The sequence below is a fragment of the Manis javanica genome, chromosome 3 (genome assembly GCF_040802235.1).
Source record: "Manis javanica isolate MJ-LG chromosome 3, MJ_LKY, whole genome shotgun sequence".
Classification (NCBI taxonomy): Eukaryota; Metazoa; Chordata; class Mammalia; order Pholidota; family Manidae; genus Manis; species Manis javanica.
In genome coordinates, this window is record NC_133158.1 from 161,425,926 (window position 1) to 161,451,212 (window position 25,287).

The 25,287-nt window shown below is 36.0% G+C and overlaps 1 protein-coding gene across 8 annotated transcripts in view; it reads right to left on the minus strand.

The window, feature by feature from the left end:
* CEP70 (centrosomal protein 70) overlaps positions 1 to 25,287 on the minus strand; it is a 112,521-nt gene that overhangs the window by 17,000 nt on the left and 70,234 nt on the right. For 6 of the 8 annotated variants that reach the window (XM_036991851.2, XM_036991846.2, XM_036991854.2 and 3 more), the window contains 6 exons: positions 18,902 to 19,007; positions 13,416 to 13,586; positions 8,906 to 9,052; positions 8,561 to 8,729; positions 8,266 to 8,380; positions 7,134 to 7,213 (listed from right to left, as the gene is read on the minus strand). In XM_036991851.2, coding sequence (XP_036847746.1) covers positions 7,134 to 7,213; positions 8,266 to 8,380; positions 8,561 to 8,729; positions 8,906 to 9,052; positions 13,416 to 13,586; positions 18,902 to 19,007 — 788 coding nt within the window. Of the gene's footprint in view, positions 1 to 3,818; positions 4,541 to 7,133; positions 7,214 to 7,249; positions 7,579 to 8,265; positions 8,381 to 8,560; positions 8,730 to 8,905; positions 9,053 to 13,415; positions 13,587 to 18,901; positions 19,008 to 25,287 lie in introns of those variants that run through there. The other 2 variants (XM_036991847.2, XM_073232254.1) reach the window with 2 other exon arrangements.

A 25,287-nucleotide genomic window follows, 5' to 3' on the forward strand; every position in this document is an offset into this window, starting at 1 on the left:
TTCTCTTTTTCCACAACAGAAAATGAAACTTCAAAAACATACATCTATAAAAGATAAAACACTATGAATACATCTAACAACAATCCATATGGTAAGATTATAAAATTTTATCAAGAAATGTTAAAGTAAGCCTAACCAAATGGAAAGCTATGACAAGTTTGGGGCTGGAAGACCCAACATTGCAGATGCCAATCTCCCCCACTGATCCTATATTTAATGAAAACCCAATAAAAATCCCAATAGGTGGTTTGTGTGTACCTAACAAGCATATTCAGTGTCAATAGGAATATAAAGGGTGGAAAGCCTTCAACTGGATACCAAGGTTTATTTTAAAGTTACAAGAAGGAAGACAATTTGGTACTAGCAGAGGGAGAGACAAGTGGACCAAAAGAATAGAAGAGAAGCCTAATAACAGACCTATTCACAAATAGATAATTCAACTTATGATGGAGGTAGCACTGTAAACAGAGGGGAAAGGACAGATTTTTCAATAAACGGTGCTGAGAAAATTGGATATCCATGAGGGAAGATACAAAATGGTCCTTTACTCATATCACATTCAAAAAATCAAACTCCAGGTGTATTAGACTAAATGTGAAAGGCAAAACTATATGGTTGTAAGATAACATAGGAGAATAATTTTAAAACTTGTGACTAGAGAAAGATTTCATAAGACACAAAGAGCACTAACTATAAAGGAAAAGACCAAAGATCTCTACTTTAAAATTAGGTTCTTCGGTTCATAAAGAGAAACTATAGTAAAACAGAAAGAAGACACAGAATAGATGACATTTGCAGCACACATAACTGTCAAATGGTTCATGATGAGAATACACAAGTAACTTACAAATCACTAAGAAAAGACAGTCCAATAGAAACAATGAATACAAATATAAGTACTTCAAAAAAGAAATACAAATGGCCAACAAAGGAAAAGATGCTTAATTTAATTAGTAATCAAGGAAATAAACATCTTTAAAAGCACAAAACAGCTTTATACACTACAATGGTAAAAAATAAAAAACCTTACCAAGAATTGGTCAGGATGTGGAAAAGAGGGAACTCTAAACACTGATGGTAGAAATATAAATTGGTACAACCACTTTGGAAAACAGTTTGGCATTTTCTTCTAAACCTGAAGATACACATTCCTCATCAAAGTCACCACACTGTACAACCCCAGAGGTGCCATTCACATCATTATCTATAGAAATGGTACTACTTCTAATTGTACAGTACACACCTTCTGTTGTATACAAAAGTGTTTTCTGCTGGGACCCAGCAATTTTACCTCTTGAATATTGATTCAAGAAAACTGTACAGTAGTGAGGATGCATATACAAGAATGTTCATAGCAGCAGTTCACAATAGCCAAGAATAACAAACAACCCAAATGTCAATCCCACAGAAGAACAGACCAACATACTGCAGACTATCCATGGAGGAATACTAACTAGACAGTAATGAAAACAAGTGACCTGGACCTACACACAACAGCATGAATGAAGGGTATAAACATAATGTTGAGTAAAAGAAGAAACGTAAAAAAGAATATATATATATAAAACATAATTAACATTTTTATAAAGTTCAAAAATAGGCAAAATTCAACTGTCAATAGGCATACACAAAAAGGTGGTAGAACTATTAAAAAACAAATAAGTGATTAACATAAGTCAGGCTAATGGTTACCTCTTGGGGGAGGGGACTTAATGCTGGGTGGGGAAGGCCTTTTGGAGCACTGGTGAGGTTCTGTTTCTTGATTGTTGCATGGGGTTCACTTTGTAATCAGTCATTCATTATACTCAACATCTATGGTTTATACCATTTTAACATGTTATATTTTACAATAAAATAGTGAAATGAATGAAAAAGGAAAGAAATATCCAGCAACTGTTAATTAACAAAGGACAAAACTGCATTCAAGGTGAAGCATGAGTAGGAATAAAAAGAGATACTAATCAAGAAAATATTATCAACTATGCATTTATAAGTATGTATAAATAGGCTCAAAATATATAAAACAAAATCTGACAAACCCACAGAGAAATTTCAGTATCTCCCATAAACAAATCAAGTAGACAAAAAAAGGATAGAAATGAAGATTTAAACAACATAATAGTGTATATATTAACTAGTGAACAATTAAGACTTTTTTTGAAGCACATGTAGAACACATGTAAAATTCTTCTCATAGAAAGTCATAAAGAAAGTCAACAAATTCCAAAGACTCAGTACCAAAGACCACGTTCTCTGACTACAATGCAAAAAAATTTGAAAAAAATGATAAAAAGGCAACCTAAGAAATGCTACATATTCTCAGGCTTAATATTTCTAAACTTACACTTTAAATCAGGATGGAGTAACAAAACCCAAATTTACCCTTCCACTTTGTGCCAACCAAGATCCAAATCAAAATAAAACTAAAAGTAGACATAATACATAAAACCACAGCTTTTAAGACACTACATATTAGGTATATGTCCAAATGAAGACCTGAACATGAATGTTCACAGCAGTTTTATTTTTAGACAAAAACCAGAAATAACCTGAATTTCCATCAGTAGGTGAATGCATAAACAAATTGTGGTATATTCACACAATGGAATACTACATAGCAATATAAAGGACTGAACTGTTAATAAATGCAACAACATGAAAAATCTCAAAATAATTTTGGTGAGTGAAAGAAGTCAGACAAAAAATAGGACAACATTGTATGACTCCATTTATATAAAATCCCATAAAATGCAAAGTAGTGTATAGGGAGAGAAAGGAGATCAGTTGTTGCCTGGGGGTGGGAGTGGGTGGGAAGGGATTACCAAGGGCAAAGACTTTAGGAATCATGGTATATTTATTATTTTGATTGTGGTGATGGTTTCGCAGGTGTGTATGTATATCAGAATTTATCAAATTATGTACTTTAATTATGTATTATCTACTATATGTAAATTATACATCAATAAAATGCAAAAAAACCACCAAGAGCTAAATAATAATTTTTACTTATATTTTAAATAATTAAAACTAGATAAAAGTAGATTTGATATAGAAAGGGCCTTTAGTTCTTCAAACAAGTGGCACTGCCCCTCTTAGTGGCCCTCCAAAAAACTTCTAGGCCTCTAAGGAAGTTTGAAAACCTGTTTTATACTAAGAGTTACAATAGGCTCTTAAACTAGCTGACAAAATTCAGATTAATATTATTTTCTCTTCCTTTCAAATATTGTTAGATTTCCAAACTGTCTCTAACAATTTTTTGGAGTAATCTAATCAACTCAGGGTATTTACATTATTGAATATCCAAATACTTTTTCCACACAGCCCTCAAAGACACAAATTGTTCTTTCACAAATTGTGGGCTAGTGTTTAGAAATGAATTTCAGGCCAACAAAACAGAGCATTTTAAATCTAGAAAGAACGTGCAGTATTATCTACTCCCTGAGGTCCCAATTCCAAGCATCTGGATGCTTGCTCTCCATCCCACCATGCTGCTTCCTGGAAATTCTATGACAACAAACAAAAATAAATGAAAAATCTTCCTAGGCTTGCTACTTATAAAAGGGGAGATATGGGGGAGCAGTGGTAATCCAAAGTGGCTTATACTCAGACATGAGGCAACATACTGGTACCTTAAGAAAATCAGGCTGAATATTGAGAATAGAGAGGAAGTAGGTAGGAGGCAGCAAGAAAAATACTCCCATGTAAAAAAATAAAAATACAGCAAAGGTGAACCAGTTGTCCAAAGAAGGCTCAGCCTTGTAAGAGAATATAGCTCATTATTTGTGAGTAATACAAATAAGTCACTAAGGACACTTACATTTGGAAATTCTTTACAAAAATTTTATTTACGAGCTCATGCCTTATAAAAGTACATTACATCAAGATTTCAAAAGAAAAAAAAGACACTTTTAATGAGAGACTTCTATGTACTCATCTCTTTCACCTCATAATTCATTTCCTACCCTAACACAATGATAAAACATTTTTTGTTTCTTCCTGCTTTGAAGGGGCAAGTGCCATGAGGGATACTGTAACAGCATGTGCCACTGCCTTGCCAGGAAAGCAACAGCTTCCTGCTAAGGCTGGACGTAAGAAAGCTATTGGTATTCCTTGCTCCCAAAACCAGAGGTCACTCAACACGGAAATTAAACACAGCCTTTCTATTACTTGCATATTTATCCTTGAGTTTCTCTTTCACTCACACACTATACTTTAAAACAACCTTAAAACTTTAAGCACTCAAGAAAATTGCTTAAGAAATGATGAAAGGATCTAAAGTTAACTTTCCACTTTAACTTGCAACTCTTCTATATAAGAACCTTATAAAAATTTTATGCATGGAGAAGAACCCAATACTAAGAAGGGGCTGAATCCTGTATAAATACATTTATAACCCTTGTCTCAAATTAAGATCAATCCTATGAAATTCTTAGAATGTTAAGAATGCAATTTACACAGTAAAATGATTTGATTTGCTATCAGTATGATAGTATTTTTAATTTCTTTACTGCAGGTACAATGGCATCCAAGTCATCAATCTCTGTAATAGAAAAACAAGAATAATAGGAGAGCTTTATCTTGTGATAAGCTCAGATGAATTGAGAAGCTCTATGCAATGGAAGCTCTAACACAAAAGCAACAACACTAGTGCTTTCACACACGGGAAAACTTTCCCCAACAGTGGTCACAATGTATCACTGATGCGGATGCAGATGCTTTACAGGGCATCTATTTGTAAAAGCTACCACATACCCACAAGCAACCTTTGATTCTAATATTAATCTCATTAGCAGTGTGTGCTCTTATTAACAGACCCTACTGGCCACATTTATGATATGTTACTGCCTCTTTAAATCTGTATAATTACATGGTGAAATCCCAGGTAGATGTTCTTTCTCTCCTGGGTCCCCATCTCAGGACTTAGGGATTTATTTCTTCTCTTGGAACACAGTCTTAGCCTCAATTCTCCTGGAAAGCTTTCCCTAGTACGATCACTCTTAGGTCTACCTTTTAGGATGAAACTTATCTACCTAATAAAGGGTGTGAGGTTTCTCAAAGTACAAATCTCAGATGCAATGTATTACAGAGTTTACCAAATAAGCCAGCTCAGGTGTTTCTCGGTCAGGTTCTTCCTGAGTCTGACCTCTCTTCCTAAGAGCACCCTCTTCCAACCAGCCTAAGTTGGAGTTCACTGTCTGAAAGCTCCTGGCCACTGAAGAAGCAAGGTCCTTCCTCTTGTTATCTAGACTCCAGCCCTGCTTAAAAGGTAAGCCTCAGTGGCAGGCTGTCTTGATTCTCACCACTTTTTTCTAGATTATTCTATTCATTCCTTTTACATAAAACATGCTTCTTTGGATTCTACCTCTCTCCCCTCCATGTTTAGCTAAAGTTTGGTTGTTCTTGCTTTAGCCTCAACACATGTCTAAGCTCCTAACTGCAGTCAGAATACTTGTCTGGATCTACTTACAAAACATCAAGAAATAGGAAAGGAAAAAATGTAAGTAAATCTAAAACAGAGAATTTGGTTCACACCTTATATCATGGTAAGGTATAAGATCAAGTTATTTCCTGATACCCATTCTGAAATCACACCTGTCTTCTCACTAACTAAGAAATCTGCTTTACAAATCAACCTCACAGAGAAGGATCTTAGCTGAGATGAGAATTTTCACAGCTAATCACACCTCCTATATGAGAAAAATAAAGTCCTTCTCTGTATCTGGTATACAGTACACCACTCTGTAGTTTTAGATGCTTGACATGATATCTATTAATAATAAAAATATGTTTGCCAAACAGATGTAACTTTCCCAATGTTAAGTATAACATTTAACTCCAGAATTTCAACTGTGACAAAAATACTGAGCTCCTCAGTAGGGAGTCTTGGTTTCCTGAAGCAAATGGTCCCACATGAACCAGGCTGAGTACCATAATATCTGAGAGGAAGTTTCTATAGAAGGATTCTGAAATAAGTGGTACTAGTATACCTATTAAAGTGTTTATTAATGACAAGAACCTCACTGTTTAACTGCTACTCCAGAGCAAGTAAAACCATATTATTCCATGGAACTTACTATTCTATTCTACGTATTCTCTTTGGGATTCAAGGAACACATTTCTGCAATTTCTTGTTTTATCTTAAGTTTAACTTTCAGATTACATTTACCCTTGCTATGATCTTTACAACATATGAGCAGGTCTCAAGTATGCATGCTCACTATCTCTCTGGTTTCCAGTCTACATAAAACAGGCCACAAAAGTTCCTTTATATTCACTAGGTTATACATTTTAGTCAAATGTTTCATTTATTCATCTTCTTACCAAATTTTAATTTAGTCATTTCTTTATATTCTATTAAACCTCATTTCCTCTTCTAATTTAACTTTTTATATCAAAGAGCCAGTCTTTTAAAAAGTTTTTTTAAAATGAGGTATATATATATAAAAAGAATTCATTAGTGAATAAATCACTTTATAAAGTGTGATAGTAAGATAAATTATTTTTATAGCCATATATAATCACACACAAAATAAATCTGGACTTGGGTCCTTTTTTGACTAAGACTCCTAATCAAATTACATTTTTTCCCTGTAAGAGATGTTAGTACTAATGAAGCTCTCAATCTGACAGAGTATACATGTATCTCCCTTCTACAGATTTATAAATTTATCTCTTCCTTTCTACAGATGTTTATTTTACTTCTTATCACCTGAGAAGGAAATTTAATTTGTATATTTAGAAAAATATAAGTAGGTAGGTACTATCTTTAAAAAAAAGAGGGAGGGGGAGTAAAAACACCTTTCCAGATCATAAATTCTACCATGATTTCTCATTAGGTAATGACAGAGTCAGGTAAACTTGAGCCAAGATAAAGTAATGCCATGTCTCACCTAAGACCTTAAAGCAAAGGCAGCCCCTAACTCCTTAAAGGATATGTGTTTCTTTGTTCCATAGACTAATCCCAACTAAGTCTAACTGCAAGTTAGGAGTGTGTTTCCAGAACTATTAGCGGTTTCTAGCTATTTTCCACCAACCACTCTAGGTAAAACTAATCCAGAAACTAAAACACTTTTCCCTCAAACCCACTGACATCTTAAGATGTGAAATTAAACCACCACCAACAGAAATCTTACCTAAGATTTCAAGTAGATCACTAGTGAATGCCTGAAATGCTGGGAAAAATTCTTCATGTTCTTCCAATTTCTTGATAATGCTTTAAAAAAAATGCAGAGTTTATACTGAATTTCCAACTTAAGGTTCTTTCATCTATTGAAAATAGAACATTTTCAAAATTGAAAAATTTCCTGCTAATTTAAATATAAATTAAATAATCATTTACTGCAATCCTTGCTTTTTGAGCTCTTTATTCATCTAATATTACTTTTCTAAAAAATAGTTAGTATCACTGTAAACACCTGTTCCGAAGTTAAATTTACATAACATGCCTAACATGGGAAAGTTTTCATTTAGCTAGAGGATTCTTAAGAGACCATGTTTTTATAACATTTTCTAAAAATAATTGGCTTTTATATGCAGCATTTGATTAAACATAAGAATAAGTTCCAGGAATCAATAAACCTGCGGGAAGGAGAAAAAGACCAAGAGTGAGATATATGTTCCTTTTTAAATTATCAAGAATGAAACACTGAAGTGTCAGATTAGGGTAATGGTTCTTCTTGGAGAACTTGCAGAACACAAGTGGTATATGTGGTATATTTGGCATAAGTGAAAAGGTGGTATATGTATGTATTCCCCTTCCTCTATGTTGCAGTTTATATAAAATTGAGGGGGAGAGGAGGAAGGGTTGTTTTAAGAAGAGCTATAATGTTTCAGTAATTTAAAAAACATCAGGTTTTATGTTAGAGATGCCTAGCTTTTCAAACAATCCTTAACATTTGTATTCTAATTAAATAATAGCTATACCATTAGTGATTATTCAGTGGTCTATTTTAGAGTACTAAAAAGAAGACTTGTTTATATATTCTGAACTCACATGAAGTTGCTCACATATATGCAATTTCCCCTGGGAACAGGTCATAGCAATAATGCTGGAGTCCTGACTCACCTTACATGAACTTTATAAGCCCTACAATCTATTTTTATCTTGAAAATACTTAGCCTTCTCTCCATCCCTAAGGTAAGAGATTATTTTAGAATGTCAAGTTACTTTAAAAAAGCTATTCCAAACAGGAAAGGCAAATAACTTCAGAATTTGACCATGCCAAGAATTCTGGATGATACTCTGCAAACTTTTAAAATAAATACCTTTGGAGGTCTTCAGGTCCCAATACCTGCATAACCTGTGCATTCATATCCTCATTAATCAGCCTACACAATTTCCCAACTGTGCTCACCAGCACACACAATGAGGATGATCTATCTATAAAAGAGAAATCAAAGGATAGGATATTTTAAATGACAATTTTCAAAACCATTAAACCACGTGCTTTTTCCTTCGGTTATTCTCAATTCTTTTACTTAAAAAGTTTTTTACCTACTTTTTGTTAATTTACTAGGAATAATTCTTAGGTGGGGGCCAAAAATGACAAAGGATCATCACCTAATCCTAAAAGTTCTTGGAGGTTTCTCACAGCATTGTTTACTTCTCCAAGCCTAGTGTAAACTTCATTCATTCGGGGATACACTCCATTTAAAGAAGGCACATCAAATAATTTTTGGAAATGAGAAACAATAGCCTGCAGAGTTCGAAAGTTTGGCATATTGCCATCCTGGCAAAAGAGAGGGAGAGAAAGAAAGATCATATCTTAAAATAATCCCAAACATTTAATAAAAACTTTAAAAAGAGAAATAGAGTCTTAGCAGAACAAATATCAATATCCATTTCATTACCAGATTTTAAGAAAAGATTATGTTAAAATGTGAACATTTAGGTATTAAATATTACCTTTTCCTTATTTTCAACTTCTTCTAATATGGTGTCTACTGTAAATAACAGATCCTCAACTTTGATACCTTCATTTTCATCCTGTTTCCTTAAATTATGCCAAGGCACCAGTTCTGCAGATAGTATTTTCAAGGACTTATATAAATCCTTCATAACAAAAGAAACAAAATGGTATTATAGATTTTAAATGTAGTTTCCATGATGTTAATAAAATATAATTATCTACACTGATTTAACATATGTTAACCACATCAATATTTTTTCAAATTTTATTATCAGTTTAGAAAAAGTCTGTTAAATTAGTTTTCTCCATGTAAATATACACCTTACAAAAAACATATATTGATCATCATGAATCTGGATGTTTAAGTAATTATATATTATTTATTATTAGTGTATGTTATTTAAGTAATTATTTTGAATTTCTGATGGATAAAAAATAAATTTATCCTTTACATTTTAGCCTTGAATTTTTTTACAGCAGGCCCATTGAGATGTAATTCATATACCATAAAATTTACCCTCTTTAAGTGTACAATTCAGTAGTTTTAACATCTTTAACAGGAAATTGCAACCATCACCATTATCCAATTTTAGAACATTTTCATCACCCACCAAAAAAACCCCATACCACCTCGTAGTAATTCTCTATTCTCCCCTGTTCCCAGCCCCTGATAACTACTAATCTATGTTCTGTTTCAGTGGATTTGCCTATTCTGGGCATTTCTCATAGAATGGAATCATATAATATGTGGCCTTTGGACTGGCTTCTTTCATTTAGGATTATGTCTTCAAGATTCATCCATGTTATAGCATGCATCTCCAGGCAGGTATTTAATTTGAAAGGATGCCTAAATTAATTCTACTTAATCTTAACAGCTTACTTAGTTCTTGGCCTAGATATGCTGGCCTTACCTATTTTTAACTGTGCACAAGGGTCAAGGCTACTGGATATTTAGAACTCTAAGACTGGCCAATTGATAAACAAATATTTACTGAGCATCTACTATGTGCATGGCACAGTGGTTGGCCCTTTAGAACAATGCTGTCTAAAAGAAATTTAAGTTGCAGTAATTTTAGATTGTCTACAGCAGCAGACTCACAGTCACTCAGAAGTGACTGGTGGTTGTCATGGGGGACGGGTTGAGGTTGGTAGGTGGGGAGAGTGAAGTGGACAAAGGGGCACAAAAATTCTCAATCATAATGTAAGCTGGTCATGGGCATAGTAGTACAGCATGAAGAATATAGTCAATGATTCTGTAACATCTTTCTGTGTTGACAGATAGTGACTGCACTAGGGGAGGTGAGGATTTAATAATATGGCTAACTGTAGGGCCACTGTATTGTATACTTGAAACCAATATAAGATTGTATATCCGTATTTCAATTAAAAAATTTTTTTAGATTGTCTACTAGCCACATTTAAAATAAAAAGAAACAGGTGAAAATGATTTCACTCAATTGTGGAGTACAACAGCAAAGCAAAACTTAAGGAACAAAACAGCAGCAGACTCACAGAACCCAAGAGTGGACTAGTGGTTACAAAAGGGAAGGGGATGGGGAGGAAGGAGAAGGGGATTAAGGGGTATTATGATTAGCGCACATAATGTAGGGGGGTCATGGAGAAGACAGTATAGCCTGGAGAAGACAAGTAATGACTCTATAGCATCTTACTATGCTGATGGACAGTGACTGCAATGGGGTGTGGAAGGGGAGTTGATAATATGAGGGAATGTTGTAAAAACCTTCATAATATTATATATCAATGAAACAATAAAAAAAAGCAGGTGACATTAACTTTAATAACATAGTTGAACCCAATATATCCAGAACAACATTTCAATACATAATCAGTATTTTTTATTTTTTCCATGCTAAGTCTTCTAGATCTGATGTGTATTTTATAGCACTAGCCACATTTCAGGTGATCAAAAACTGCATGTATTAGTGCAACTCTAAAATACACAAAGAAGTAGAGGAGGTTATTTTTCCAACTCCTTATTTTTGTCCTCCACTTATTAAACCATCTCCAATTAATGCCCAGACCTCACACATTGATATTTCTCACCTTTCACTCTGGAAGAAGGCAATTACCTATCTTAGCAATTCAAGGGAAGATATTCAGTGTCAAATCAATGTTTTAAAGAATAAGTGCCACCAGAATTTGAAAGAAGAAAAAAAAGTCAGAAGTTGCTGCATAATGAATGGTACCTTCATTAACCGATGCTCCATCAACAAGGTGCAATTATAAAGAAATGGTCTACAGTCAAAAGCACACCAAATATACATTTTGCTTGAGAATAAAGTATTACAAGGATAAGAAAAAAGGTGTTCTGCTCTACTTAGCAATGACAGGATGACTAGCACAGTCAGTCAAACAAATCCAGAAAAATCTGAAGGAAGGCCTCCTAAATTCATCTCTCCTCAGTTGTGGGATGTACAAAGAAGTACAACCAGGTCTTATCTGACTCTGTATGGCTAGCCTCTGGAGCAGGAGAGTGGGGAAGCTGTAGCATACAACAGTGTACAGGGTTTGGAAAGCAACAGTGTCTGTAGCTCACCTTTCCTGGCGAGGTGAGTGGGAAAGACAGAAAGAAGTAGGCAGATAGCACTCCATGCTTTTCCCATCCTCCTTTAAAGCAAAACCTAACCTCAGAAAAAAACTGATCTGAGAAGACAGCTGTCCCAAACTTGGAGGCTGCTACAGTATAGAAAACCTTTCATATGAGGCGGCCTCAAAGTAGCTCATGTGTTTCTCAATTTGGATCCAGATTCTGCAGTGTAAGGTAAGTACCTGGAACACTGTCTAAATGGCAAAGCCACCAAATTCCTCTTGGGGGTGTTCAGAATATTCTAATTATAAAGTTAACTCTCCTTGTCTCCTTCTAGCAGGAAAACTGTACAGTACCATGAGGGCACCACTACTGTACAGCTTTTCTAGGGCCAGGAGTACAAGTCAGCTGCGTTACTCACTTGGCACTGTCATCGTGGGCTCTCTCTTTTTATGGCATTCATTTTCTTCTAACAATATCTTGAATGGTTAAATTTTACTTCCTATTTTTCGTATGTTTTGTCTCTCCAATTAGTCTGAATCTTTTGTTCACCTTTTCTGATATCTCCCACAATGCCACGAACATAGTAAATAATCAATAACTATCCATTTATTTGATTCTGCCCTTTGCCTCCTTTTCTTGTCTAGTCTTTTCCCTTCTCTTGGGAAGGCTGAGGCATGTTCTAGCCCATCTCTCCTGAGAAGGAGAAAAGTGGAGTTAGCACTATTTCCTCCTGTTGGGAAAACCCCATGGCAAGCAATGATCGGAAAAATGCCATGATTTACATAATTAACCACTGATTATTTCACCCTCTCCTGAGATATGAACTGGAGAAACACAGGCCTATAAAATAGGCATATTAATCCAACACTGTCACTCAGTAAAAATATTTTTTTTTTCATAGCTCTGAGCCTTATATAAAAAGGAAAGGAGAAATCAGGCTGAATGTGAAGATTCTTTCATCAGTTACAAGTATGTTTTCATTAAAAAATTTTTTTAAATTCATATCCTCTTCTCCTTTTTGTTGTCTTGGAATGTGTGATTCTGCTTCATTCTTTTGACAAATATTGAGCACTCATTATGTATTTGGGAGGTTTCTTAGGACACAATAGAGAACAAAAAAGACCAACAGGGAGCTGACACGTTCTTACACATCTCCTGCATCACTTACACTTCATGCAATAAGGCTGCTGTTGACAAATTTTGTTACTGAGTTACACTGTTCACCTTCATGAACAGAGGCAGTGAAATATGTATCAGCTACTGAAAAATCTCAAGTTTAAAGGTAACAGACATTAAATACTACTGACTTTAGCAATTCACCTTTCAGTGACTGACTCAAGAAAAACTGAAAAAACTTGGACGTTATGTAATAAAGAATACACAGTAACTTCCTAAGAGAAGCTTTACTCTTGCAGGGACAGGCAGCATGGGTCACAGAAGCACTGGCTGCTGTCAGACTGATATGTGCTCTAGAGAATACACAGGCAGGAACAAGTTCAGTTTTGAAAGAAGAGGAGTAATTTAAAATATGAACAAAGGAAAATACATGCCCAATTAAAATGGAATGAAGGATGACATTACATCTGCAGAGGAAGGAGTAAGGGCTGAGAAAATCTGCAGTGTGGGGACACCAAAAAGAGGGAGGTGAAGGTAGAACAGGGAGGGAAGGGCCTTAGAAGGGCAAAATGCATCCACTATAGATTTTCAACAAGGCAATGGACCTAAAAATATGTCGTGTTGGTAGAACTCTACAAGAGGCAAAGCTTTAGTAATGACAAGATCAACTAGATAGTACTCCAAACAAATATGTAAGCAGCAAAATTCAAGTTTTAGATAAGCTAAGCCTTTTCAGCTTAACAGTTCAAAGAAACCAAAAAATTAAGGCTAGTCTTATTTGTAATGCCCACAGACTCCAATATATTTTCAAAGCTTGTAAAGAATATTCAACCCCTTACCTTTAGGGAAGTCAGTTGATCTGCCCACATTTCTATTATAGGAACAAGATGCTCAAATCCACAATCTTGAACAAGATCTTTTTTAAAATGTTGAACGCTTCCTTTGCTCTGTTTATAAATTATTACTGGAACTCTTGGATTGTGAATAACTGAATTAATGCTACTCAGTACCTTTAAAAAAAGATGGTGTTTTAGTTGAAATGTTTATCATAGTCCTGTCAAAGTGATATATGTTAAAGGAGCATTCTATAGAACAGTGTAACATCATTTTCAGAGTTAATTTTAGGCAGTAAGAAGATCTTTAATAAGGCTGACACATCTAATGCTTTGCAAGTACAACAATTTCATCAATGTGATAAACATGTAAGTTCTAATGAGAATGACAGACTCGCAAAAAAGCTAAGTGCATTTGTAAATTATTTAGATTTGAAAATGGTTATGAATGACCTCAATAGGAAAGAGCAATCCACACAGAGATTAACAATCACCAAGACATCCTTAGCTAAAGTACCTCATTTTCCCTTTTCTATCTCCTCATATTTAAATTAAATTTGATAACAGGGGATTTCTTATTGTTTCATAGCTAAAACTGAATTCAAAATAAGTACAATGAATAATAAGCCCAACAGCATTCTAAAAAGAAATCCTGGAAACAGCACGCAAGTCTCACTAAGAGGTAATCAAACTGATCCTGGATAGTGACCAGCCCAAGACAATGTCAGCAATTCACTGGACAGGATTCACCAAGACAAGTGTCTTTTAAAGGAATGTATAGAACTAGTGAGTGAAAAATGCTGTGCTGTTTCTCTTTTCTCCTAGGAGAAAGCTCCAGAAGGCTGCAGGTCCCTGAGGCCTGATCCGGCGCTGCTGTGCAGACAGTTTCGCTGCTGCTGTTGTTCAGTGTAGGACAGTACATTTCAGTATTTCACTGTTATATTTGAACTTCACTTTGAATACCAGTTTAATGGAGAAAACAATACCTCCATTTAAATTATTAATCAGAGCAGGAACCTTCCGTTCCCCTTCTCCCCAGCATCACCCCAAAGGTCAGGAGGGCAGCAGGCTGATCCCATTCCATGATGAAGAGGGTGAACCAAGGGGACTACATGTATGTCTAGCAGTATTTATCCATACTTTGTAGCAGATTGTTTGCAAAAATTATTGCAATATTTCTTTTCCTTATATTCTCTTCCCTTTGCAAGGTGACACTGAAGGTTCATCAAGAAGTGGAGTCTATTTTCTACTCCTTGAATCTGGACTGGTCCTGGGCCTTGCATTGGTCCACAGAAAAGGAAGTAATGGGGTGGCCAGCTCAGAGGCCAAGACTCAAGGAGCCTTATTTCTACTTTCTCTCTCTGAAGGCTACCAAGTGGACAAACCTAGGCTAGGTGGTAAATGATGAAAGGTACATGGCCCAGTCATTCCCACTAACCCTAGCCAATATCCACCCAACTCCCAGAAGCAGAGCCATCTAGCTGACTTGGATAGTACATGCATAAAGGAACCCAGTCAAGATCAATATTAAAGAATTATTTTAAGTCACTATGTTTTAGGAGGGTTTGTTACATAGTAAAAACATGAACTGATACATATATAAAGATAAAAATGGAGTAGAACAAAGAAAGAAAACAGCAAGAGAAGCTGCCCTTTTACACTGTAATCTGATAATGCACTCTGTAGACAAGTGGACAGTTTGGAAGAGAATAAAGCTTTGCTTTCATGAAATAAAATAGTTACCTATAGCTGAAGGACCGCAGGGGAGTATCACTTGAATAGGAAAAGAGGGATTCAGCTGGAAAATGCACTGCCTACAGAATGAATGGCACGCTGCCAAAGTCCCTAGCTGGTGGGGAGGAAATAACTCCATACTTGCACACACAAGCATTCCATTCAAGAGAAAAGCAGACAGTATTTGGCCTCAGCCACACAATGGGCACCACTGCTAGAGTATACCACCAGCACCAGTCAAGAAAGATACTACCCTTCTACCTAGTTTCACCCAACATCCACCCTCCCTGCCAAGCATGAAGAAACCATATATGGGAGAGGACCAGAAGAAAAGGGAGAGCACTAAGAAAGAAAGAAACAGATCCCATCCCCTAGCCACGCTGCTTGTCTGAAGAAGTAGAGGTCAGACATGAAGAAAAGCAGGCATAAGTTAGAAGCTTTGAATGAATGAAAGATTGAAGTATTGATTGAGATGTGAATGACTTTTTCCAATTTTTCATAAAAGTTTTGAAACAGAGGAAATTAAAAGAATATAAATACTTAACACTGTATTAGGGTTCTTCAGAGAAACAACTAACAAGGATGTGTGTGCGTGCATATACGTGGGTGTATGTGTATTTGTTATGAGGAATTGCCTCAGGCAATTATACAGGAGGCTGACAAGTCCCAAGATCCTCAGTTGGCAATATAAACACCCAAGAGAGCCAATAAATCCAGTTCAAATGCCAGCAGACTCAAGCCCCAGAAACCACCAATGTTTCAGCTCAAGTTCAGAGGCAGGGAAAAAAGTGATGTCCTAGTTCAGAGGTAGTCAGGCAGGCACTGTTTCCTCTTTCTCAGCCTTTCTGTTCTCTTCAGGGATTCAACTGATTGAGAGTAAGGCCCACTCTCATTAAGGAGGGCCATCTGCTTTACCCAGTCTATCAACTCAAATGTTAATTTAATCCAGAAACACCCAGAACAATATTTGACCAAACATCCAGACACCCTGTGGCCTAGTTAAGTTGACATATAAAATCAAGCATCACAAGTCCATCCCTTGTCAACTTGGCACCCATACACATCTCCTTAAACCATTCTTAATCTCCAAATAATGACAGTAACAAGATCATGTATTACCTAACACTATAAAACTATCCTGTGTACCAGTGAAAATGCACTAACCTCTTCCCCAGAAGAGGAGGTAAAGTCTTGGAGTGGTGTTTACTCTTCTCCTTGATATCCCATGACTTAAATACTATGATATAAAGTTAACAATACTTAAAACACTATGATACAAAGTCAACATATCTTCTATTATGCAATAAGAGACTAAGAGCAGGAATAAAACAAAGATATATGCCATACATATATATATATATGCACAAACCTAGCTGTAATTAAATGAGGATATACACATGACAAATACAATCCTCATTTCTGCAACTCATCACACAGTCTTGGCTGGTATTTTCCACTATTTTCTTCCAAAAATCCATTCTCTATACCTTTGCCTTCAGTAAGCACCTTAGCTGGTCCTGGTTCTTTACTTGCTGAGTGACCCAAGCCTTCCTTTGTGAAGCAAGGGTATGGGCCATTAGTAGTTCTGTTTGGACTAGAATGTTGGGAGTTTTCCGAGACCTTTATCACAAGGTACTGTAACACTAAGAATGCCCAAGGGGTCTCCTGTATTCCAGACATACTCTTCCTTTCCTCCATTGCAGAGCAGGTAAGCCAATTTCCCCTTGGTAGTCAAGATCAATAACTCTAGCCAGCACATAACACCCTTCTTTGCCTGTTGATCCAGAGGCATAAGGAAGCAAAACAGTCTTAAATTTCAGTTCAAGGTAATTGTTGTGTCTCTCGGTAGAGGCACTCCTCCCTGTCACTAAGACCTCTAAGCTTGTAAAGCATAAGGTCTCAGAAAGGAGCCATTTCTACCCTTTGATTCCTGAAGTCATGAACTGGTTATGGGAGAAACAGAATCATATATTGGACGCTGATTCAGAATATATACAGCCTTCTGGAAAACCTTACCCCTGCTCTGCAAGGTACTGCCACCTAGCTGGCCCTATACCTAAGTCTTTAAAAGGCCATTCCACTGATCTGTGGAATCAACTGTTGTGAAAAGCAAAATGGAGGTTCCTCAAAAAACTAAATAGAAATACCATTTGACCCAGGAATTCCACTCCGAGGAATTTACCTGAAGAAAACAAGATCTGAGATTCAAAAAGACATATGCATTTGTATGTTTATCATAGCACTATTTACAATAGCCAAGATATGGAAGCAACGTGTCTATCAGTGGATGAAGGATAAAGAAGATGTGGTACATATGCACAATGGAATATTATTCAGCCATAAGAAGAAAACAAATCCTACCATTTGCAACAACATGGATGGAGCCAGAGGGTATTATGCTCAGTGAAATAAGCCAGGTGGAGAAAGACAAGCACCAAATGATTTCCATCATTTGTGGAGTATAACAACAAAGCAAAACTGAAGAAACATAACAACAGCACACTTACAGAACCCAAGAAGGGACTAGCGGTTACCAAAGGGAAGCAGGTGGTAGGGGTGGGGAGGGAGGGAGAAGGGGATTAAGGGGCATTATGATTAGCACACATAATGTAAGGGGGTCACGGGGAAGGTAGTATAGCATAGATAAGACAAGTAATGACTCTATAGCATTTTACTACACTGATGGACAGTGACTGCAATGGGGTGTGGAGGGGACTTGATAATATGGGTGAATGTAACAACCACAATGTTGCTTGTGTGAAACCTTTATAAGACTTTATATCAATGATACCTTAATAAAAAGATATCAACACCTACTATAAAACTACAGAAATTAAAAGAACATGAAAATAGTATAGAAATAGAACAGACTAGAATGCCTAGAAACAAACCTATGCAAATAAGACAATATGGTATACGATAAAGGTTTCATTTCAATAAAGTAGAAAATGGTCTAGCAGAAATTGCAAACTCAACCGCCTACAGAAGCCAGGTAAGAGCATCAGTGGATGAAGTTAGGACAGGTGGCAACTGCGGCTAACTGATGAGCAGATGCCCGGATGTGACAGGGAAAGGCATGGTTCTACTCTGATAATGACTATGCAGGAATTTGTTGCCAGGTTCTCTTGCTTTTTAAGAGAAGCTAGAAATAAGGACTTAATTAGAATCTTTTAATTTAAAAACTATTTGTAATTAATTCAAAGTTTAAAACACCTGGTGTGGACCCAATAAAATATGAGTGCAGGCACAGTTCAATCAGGAAACTACCAGGCTTAACAGCTCATTTTTTCAATAAATGGTCTGTAAAACCAGCAAGGTTAGATCTCTACATCACACTACATAAAAAAATAAATTTCAGATGAACTAAATAGCTAAATAAAAAACAAAAACAGACAATGACCTTAGGAAAATGGATTTACTTATATAATAATAACAGTGAGAATACCAACAACAGCAACAAGAACAAAATTAAAAGGAGACATCTTTGGGGGAAGAGTAGGAAAAAGGGTGATAAACCTTTTTTAAATCTTACCAGTTTTATACTACCTTGCTTGGAACTAGGCAAAGTCTCTTTTAAGGGTAAGACAAATTCTAATCCAAGGTACCTAAAATGTTTTAGGCACGTGGGTGTGTCAGGGCAGACAAGACAGGCCAGACACAAATACAGAACATGAGCATTCCTCACAGAACGGTGGTTTATCACTGCGACCAAAACCAATGTCTGCTACACACACGTCTCTTTGCCGGCTATTTAATACCTGAAAGTATCTCTGGTCAGTAAGGGCCTGCCGCTGATTATCTTTGCTGGGCTCATCTTTTTTCTCTGTATCCTCAGCCTGTTTTGGACTCAGAAGATCTTGTAATCTAAAGGGGAAAAACATCAAGATAATACAAAATGTTTTTATAGACTGGATTAAGATGACAAACTGAGCCAATGATCCAGCTACCCTCCCAACACCTTTATGTCATTTCAAATATATACATGTGCACGTACATGTGTATACATGCATCTGTGTATATATAAAAATTTTTTTAATTGCAAACCATAGTCACTGGAAAGTAACAAAGTCCTCTCAGTAGACCAGAAATTTAGAAGCAATCCCTGAAAACAGAAGGGATCAGACAGAAGAAAAAGTTCTAACCACCTTGCAACACTTGCAAAAAATAAAATAGGAATTAACTCTAGGTAGAGTCAATCTCCTTCCTCCTTCCTCTAGACACAAAGATCTCATAATCCATTTTCCACCTGCTTTCCTATTTCCATATTCACATACTTACCAGTTTTGCCTGAAGGCAGTGCCAAGAACATATTATCTAGAATGCAAAAGGGACACAGAATGCCAATATGCTCTCTAGTGGAATACATGTAAACTGATATATTTGAATTTAAATGTTAGTTAACCTTTCACTTAGGTGAAAATGTTTAACTTCTGTCAAATTTGATTAATATTACATTATGGATATTAAACATTTTAGCTGTCAGTACAGTAACCTAAACATATAATTGCATGTACTAGTTATAGTCCCTCTGGGGAATGACATATAATTCAATTAACTAGGTGAATAAAGATATGATCCCATTTAATAATGAGATAACTAACATATAATAGGAACCTGGTGATGCTGTTAATTAGTACTTATTGAGAATCTTCTCTATGCAGGAACTCTTTTAGGCAATTTACATGAATAAATTTATTTAATCTCATTGTTTTTCTATATTTACATAAGAATTAGTAAAAGCTAGGGACTCATAGGAAATTGACTTTTGGTTCACCCAGTCTCACAGTAAATATCTGCAATAGCATAATACAGTTGACCCCTGAACAATGTGGAGGGCTAGGGCACCAACCCCAGGCAGTCAAAAATCCATGTATAACTTTTGATTCCCCAAAAACTTAATTACTAATAACCAACTGTTGGCCAGAAGCCTTACCAATAACATAAACATGAGTGAGACACATTTTGTATATGAATGATATGCTATATTCTTACAATAAAGTAAGCTAGAAAAAAGAGAATGGTTATTAAGAAAACTTTAAGGAAGAGAAAATAATTTATGGTACTGTATATCTATACTGTAAGTTTACATCATCTGTTCACAAGATGAGTCATCTGTCAGTATCTACATATTCTTATATCATACAAAACACTGTAGATGTTATACATATTACTAATACATTGAAAATGAAAAGATAATATGAAAAGAAATTCACATTTATTTATAGTTTTAACAATTCATGCATTGATAAAGAAGCAGTAGTAATATAACTTTTATGGTAGCCTAATCAATACAATTGCTTTACAATAGCTTAGCCTGTATACTAATGAATGTACTACAGTCATATTCATCATACAGTATTAGAAACATTGTTACTTAAAAAAAAAACAACTACCTGTAATGGCAGGCTGATAAAGTTTCTTCAGTAAAGAAAGAGAGGCAGGCATAATGAATGATAATGTAATTCTTTGAAAGCAAAATTATAAAAGAGCAAGAGAACATATTATTGATATTATATTAAATATCACTTACCTTCTGCCTATGTAAGGATAGGCTACCGACTTCTATACAAGTTTGGCATACGATGTTCTACACGATGAATACATAGGTGATGATGACAGAAAAACCTCATACAACTCTTACGATACAGTTATTAGATTTTCACACTAAGAGACTCACATGCATATACAACAGATAAGTTTATTAACTATACTGCATGATGGTGATTTATTATTCCTTGAGAGGAAGTGGATCATTATAAATGTCTTCTCCACAAAGGGCTTCATCTTCGTTGTCTTCACACTGAGTAGGCCGCAGAGGAAGAGGCTGGGGCACTCCTCCATTCTCAGGGGTGGCAGACGTGGACGAGGTGGAAGAGGTGGGAGGGGAGGCAGGAGAGGCAGGCACACTCGGGGTACCTTCACAGAAATGCATCGTAATTTCTTTCTACTTTTTCATTTCTCTCAGTGTTTCTATATGGCACAAATCCTTCTTCCACCACTTGCTTTAGTTTCAGTGTCCATATCACAGAAGGATCCATGTTGTAAAAGAAGTGAAAAGTAGTCTTGAATAACAGGAACCCTTCAGCCAGACGGTCTAATATCAGTTTGTCTCCTGGCACTGCTTCCTCTAAGTCATCTTCTTCCTCTTCATCTGGCATTGGTTTGGAAGCACTTGTCTCAAGTCATCTGTTAATTCCTCTGGTGTGATGTCTATAAGCTCTTGAATTTCTCCAAGAACCATATCTTAAAACCCTTCACTCCTGACTTTTTTTGCCATATCTACAATTTCTTTCGTGATTTCCTTAATTGGCTCTGTCATAAAGCCCGTGAAGTCATGTACAACATCTGGACAGTTTTCTCCAGCAGGAAATTATTGTTTTGGCTTGATGGCTTTCACAGCTTTTTCTATAACAACAATGACATCTTCAGTGGTGTAATCCTTCCAGACTTTCATGTTCTCTCAGTTTTCTCTTTCACAGCATTTACAATCCTTTCCATAGAGCACCATGTGTAATGAGCCTTAAAGGTCCTTACGTGTACCTCTGATCTAGAGGCTGAATTAAAGACGTTTTGGGGGAAAAGTAGACCACTTTAACACCTTTGGTGTTAAATTCATGGGGTTCTGGATGGCCAGAGGCATTGTCCAATTTAAAAGAACTTTAAAAGGCAGTCCCTTACTGGCAAGGTACTTCCTGACTTCAGGTACAAGTAACAACAGAACCAATCCAGAAAAAGGGTTCTCATTGTCCAGGTCTTCTTATTGTAGAACCAAAAGACTGGCAGCTGGTGTTTATCTTTTCCCTTTAAGGCTTGCAGGTTAGCTGCTTTCTTTTTTTTTTTTTTTTTTTTTTAGGTTAGATGCTTTCTTGATAAGGGCAGTCCTGATCATAAGTCCAACTGCATTTGCACAAAAATGTAGAGTTAGCCTATCCCTTCCTGCCTTAAATCTTGGTGCTCACTTAGATTCCTTACTAATAAATGTCCTCAGTGGCATACTTTTTTTCCAGAATAAGGCGCTTTGGTCTGCATTAAAAATCTGTTGAAGGAGATACCGTTTCTCCTCAAAGATTTTCTTAATAGCATCTGGGAACTTGCCTGCTGCCTCTTGATTGGCAGAAGATGGTTCTCCTGTTAACATTTTTAAAGCCAAACCTCTTTCTAAAACTTTCAAACCATCCTCTGCTGGCATTCAATTCTCCACCTTATATCCTTCACCTTCTTTTGCTTTAGCCTGTCACTTAACGACTTCACTTTTTCTTGAATTGTATTGGAGTCTGTAGGTGTGCCTTTCTTATGTGCACACAGCACATAAAAGCTGTATATCAATTCAAGATAAAAAGATATTTCACCAAAAGTGCAAGGCTTTCATGCCTGCTATCATAGCTGTAGCAATGACTTCATGAAATTTCTTTTCCTTTTTATAATGGTCCTTATGCTGGATTGATTTATATTGAAATGGCAGGCAACTGCAGCTGCAGAGCTCAATCTACAGTATACATCAAGCAATTCAACTTTTTCTTCTAACGTCATGACTTTTCTCTGCTTCTAGGGAGCGCTCCCAGCATCACTAGCGGCACATCATATGGGTCTCATGATGTTATTCAAGGTTTATGGTATTGCACTAAACACGATGAAAAATATGCAAGATACACAGAGATCATGTTTTACCACAATATGCAATTTACTGCACAGAGTATCTGGCACCCTGCTCATGAAGAGATGATTAACATCACACAGCTTTTTAAGTAGATACTCAAAACACTTGAGCTCAGCAGGAGCAACAGATGGCTATAAAATGATTACAGGGGCACAGCATGTACAATTAATTTTATGCAGTGATTTAATACTGCATCTGTACATTTGTTTACATTTCTCTCCACTTTGAAGGGCACCCTGTATGATTTGTGTTGTATAACTTTTGATAAATTTCAACTTTTCATAATAGATTTCTGTATATTTTATGGTAGTAAATGACAAAATAGACTCTCATCTACATATATTTTATGCATTTATGACAAACCTAACTTTTTCTTAGTTTTTTTTATATTCCTACAAGGTTTATCTACAAGTCTTTTCAAATTGTTGCAAATCTCCAAAAAATTTTCCAGTGAATTTATTGAAAAATATGTGTATAAGTAGACCTGCACAGTTCAAACCCATGTTGTCCAAGGGCCAAGTGTACTCAAGAAAAGCTTTGTATTCTGAAAAACACACGTAAAAATAACAGCTCAGGAGAAAAGTAGCATTAGTAACCTATGTCATACTAATGCAGCTTTGTAACTATAGAACTAACAATCGTTGGTTTCTCGGGAGGTAAGTTAGCTTAAGTATGCCTAGAGGTTGACTTGGGGCATATTAAAAATGCACAAACAAAGCAGAAATGTCTTGAGAATGCCAAGACCATAAAGATGGAAGTGGAGCTCCTGCCCAAACCAATCTACCTAATGCTTGTGTGGGGGGGGGGAGAGGGCGTCAGGGAGGGAACCCTGGGCACAGTTTCTCATCTTAAATTTTCTTAAAATAAAGCTGAAAGGGAAGTTGCTTAGGTACTAGCAAAGCTTCTCCCCTTCCTGAAGGCTAGACTACTACTGCTATTCTAACTCCTCCTACCTAGGAAAAAACACATGTGAACAATGCAACTAGTAGATCCTGGAATCATCTCTGTGCAACATGGACATCAAGGAGGTGCCTGGTCTCCCTGTCTTTGCTGGAGTTCAGCCTAGGCCCCTGGCTCCAGGTTGTAACTTAACTGCCTGACATAAAGATATAAGATGTTTTATTTTTCCTTTGGAGAAAAACAATTCACATGTATGTAACATGTTGCATCTGCCTGGCTATATAAAAGAGTGAGATTTCCTTCTGTCTTTGCAATCTTTATAGCAGTTTGCCTATAACGGACATCATAGTCTGGCTGAATGTTTAATTCAGTAATAAAACTTTTGTTTTACGTGGAGAGGACTCACTGGGATGACAGATTTTATATTTAATTATTTCCTCAATATAAGTAGGTCTTTGAAAAAATAATCTTCCTCTGCCACTGCAACAAAGAAACATTTGAAAATTTTTACCTTGAAAAAAAGTACTAGATATTTTGTTTGGTTCTAATTACTGGTGTGGTGGTTAAGAGTGTGAACTTTGGAGTCAGAATGATTGGGTACAGGTCTCATTTCTTTTCAAGTTCTTCCACATACCATTTGTGTGATGTGGGAAAGTTACTTAACATTCTTAATTCTCTGTTTCTACATCTAAACACTATAAAAGTTCCATTTTTTTTAAAAAAAAGTTTTTTTTTAATTCCAAACTTAAATTTCTAAAAACAAGTAATTTCTTCAAAATTCAGCAGAAAAATACAGCATGGATTGGTTCTGAATCATAATTTACAGTCTAATAGTGAAAAGTCAATCCAAAGACCAGAGCCTAAACACCAAAAAACATAAATTCAGCCAATTCTTATTATTTGCAGTAGTTACATTCTATAAAGTCACTATAAACAATGAATTAGCAAAGACTGAACCACTGTTCCAGTTTCCTGCGTACCTCTGGTCACATTTTCCTCTACTGATCAACACATAACCTTGTTTTATGTGTGCTGATATTTAATGACAACTTATTTAATATTGCTGATTCATTAACAATGAGCTCATGGCTAACAGCACTGCAGCTCATGCCTAAACAAAGTTTACTTAACACATGTATTTTCTCTGTAAGGCACAGCCCCGTGAGTACTACACAGCACTTCAGCACTATGCTTGGGGGCTGTCTTAGAAAAATCACAAATAAAAAGCATTATAAAAAAAGTGGCACTATGACAACAAAAAGGATGCTTGTTTACAGTAAGAGCTAAACAAGAGGGTGGAGCATCAACTTGCTTAATGAGTGTGTTTAGCATGTCCACAAATAACTAAAAGTGCCCCAAGTATTGATTTGGGGATTAAAAATAAATTTGTCAGGTAGGCAAATTGAAATACAGAATCTGTGAATAACAAGGACTGACTATATTATCTCTGTGTTTATATAAGATCATGCATGTATGTGTGTATCTTCACTAATATACTTGCCCTGAAGTCAAAAAGATTCCTTTGAAGGGGATCAGGATATGCTACTCCAAAATATGCTACTTTGACATAGGAAATGTTTTGAGCTC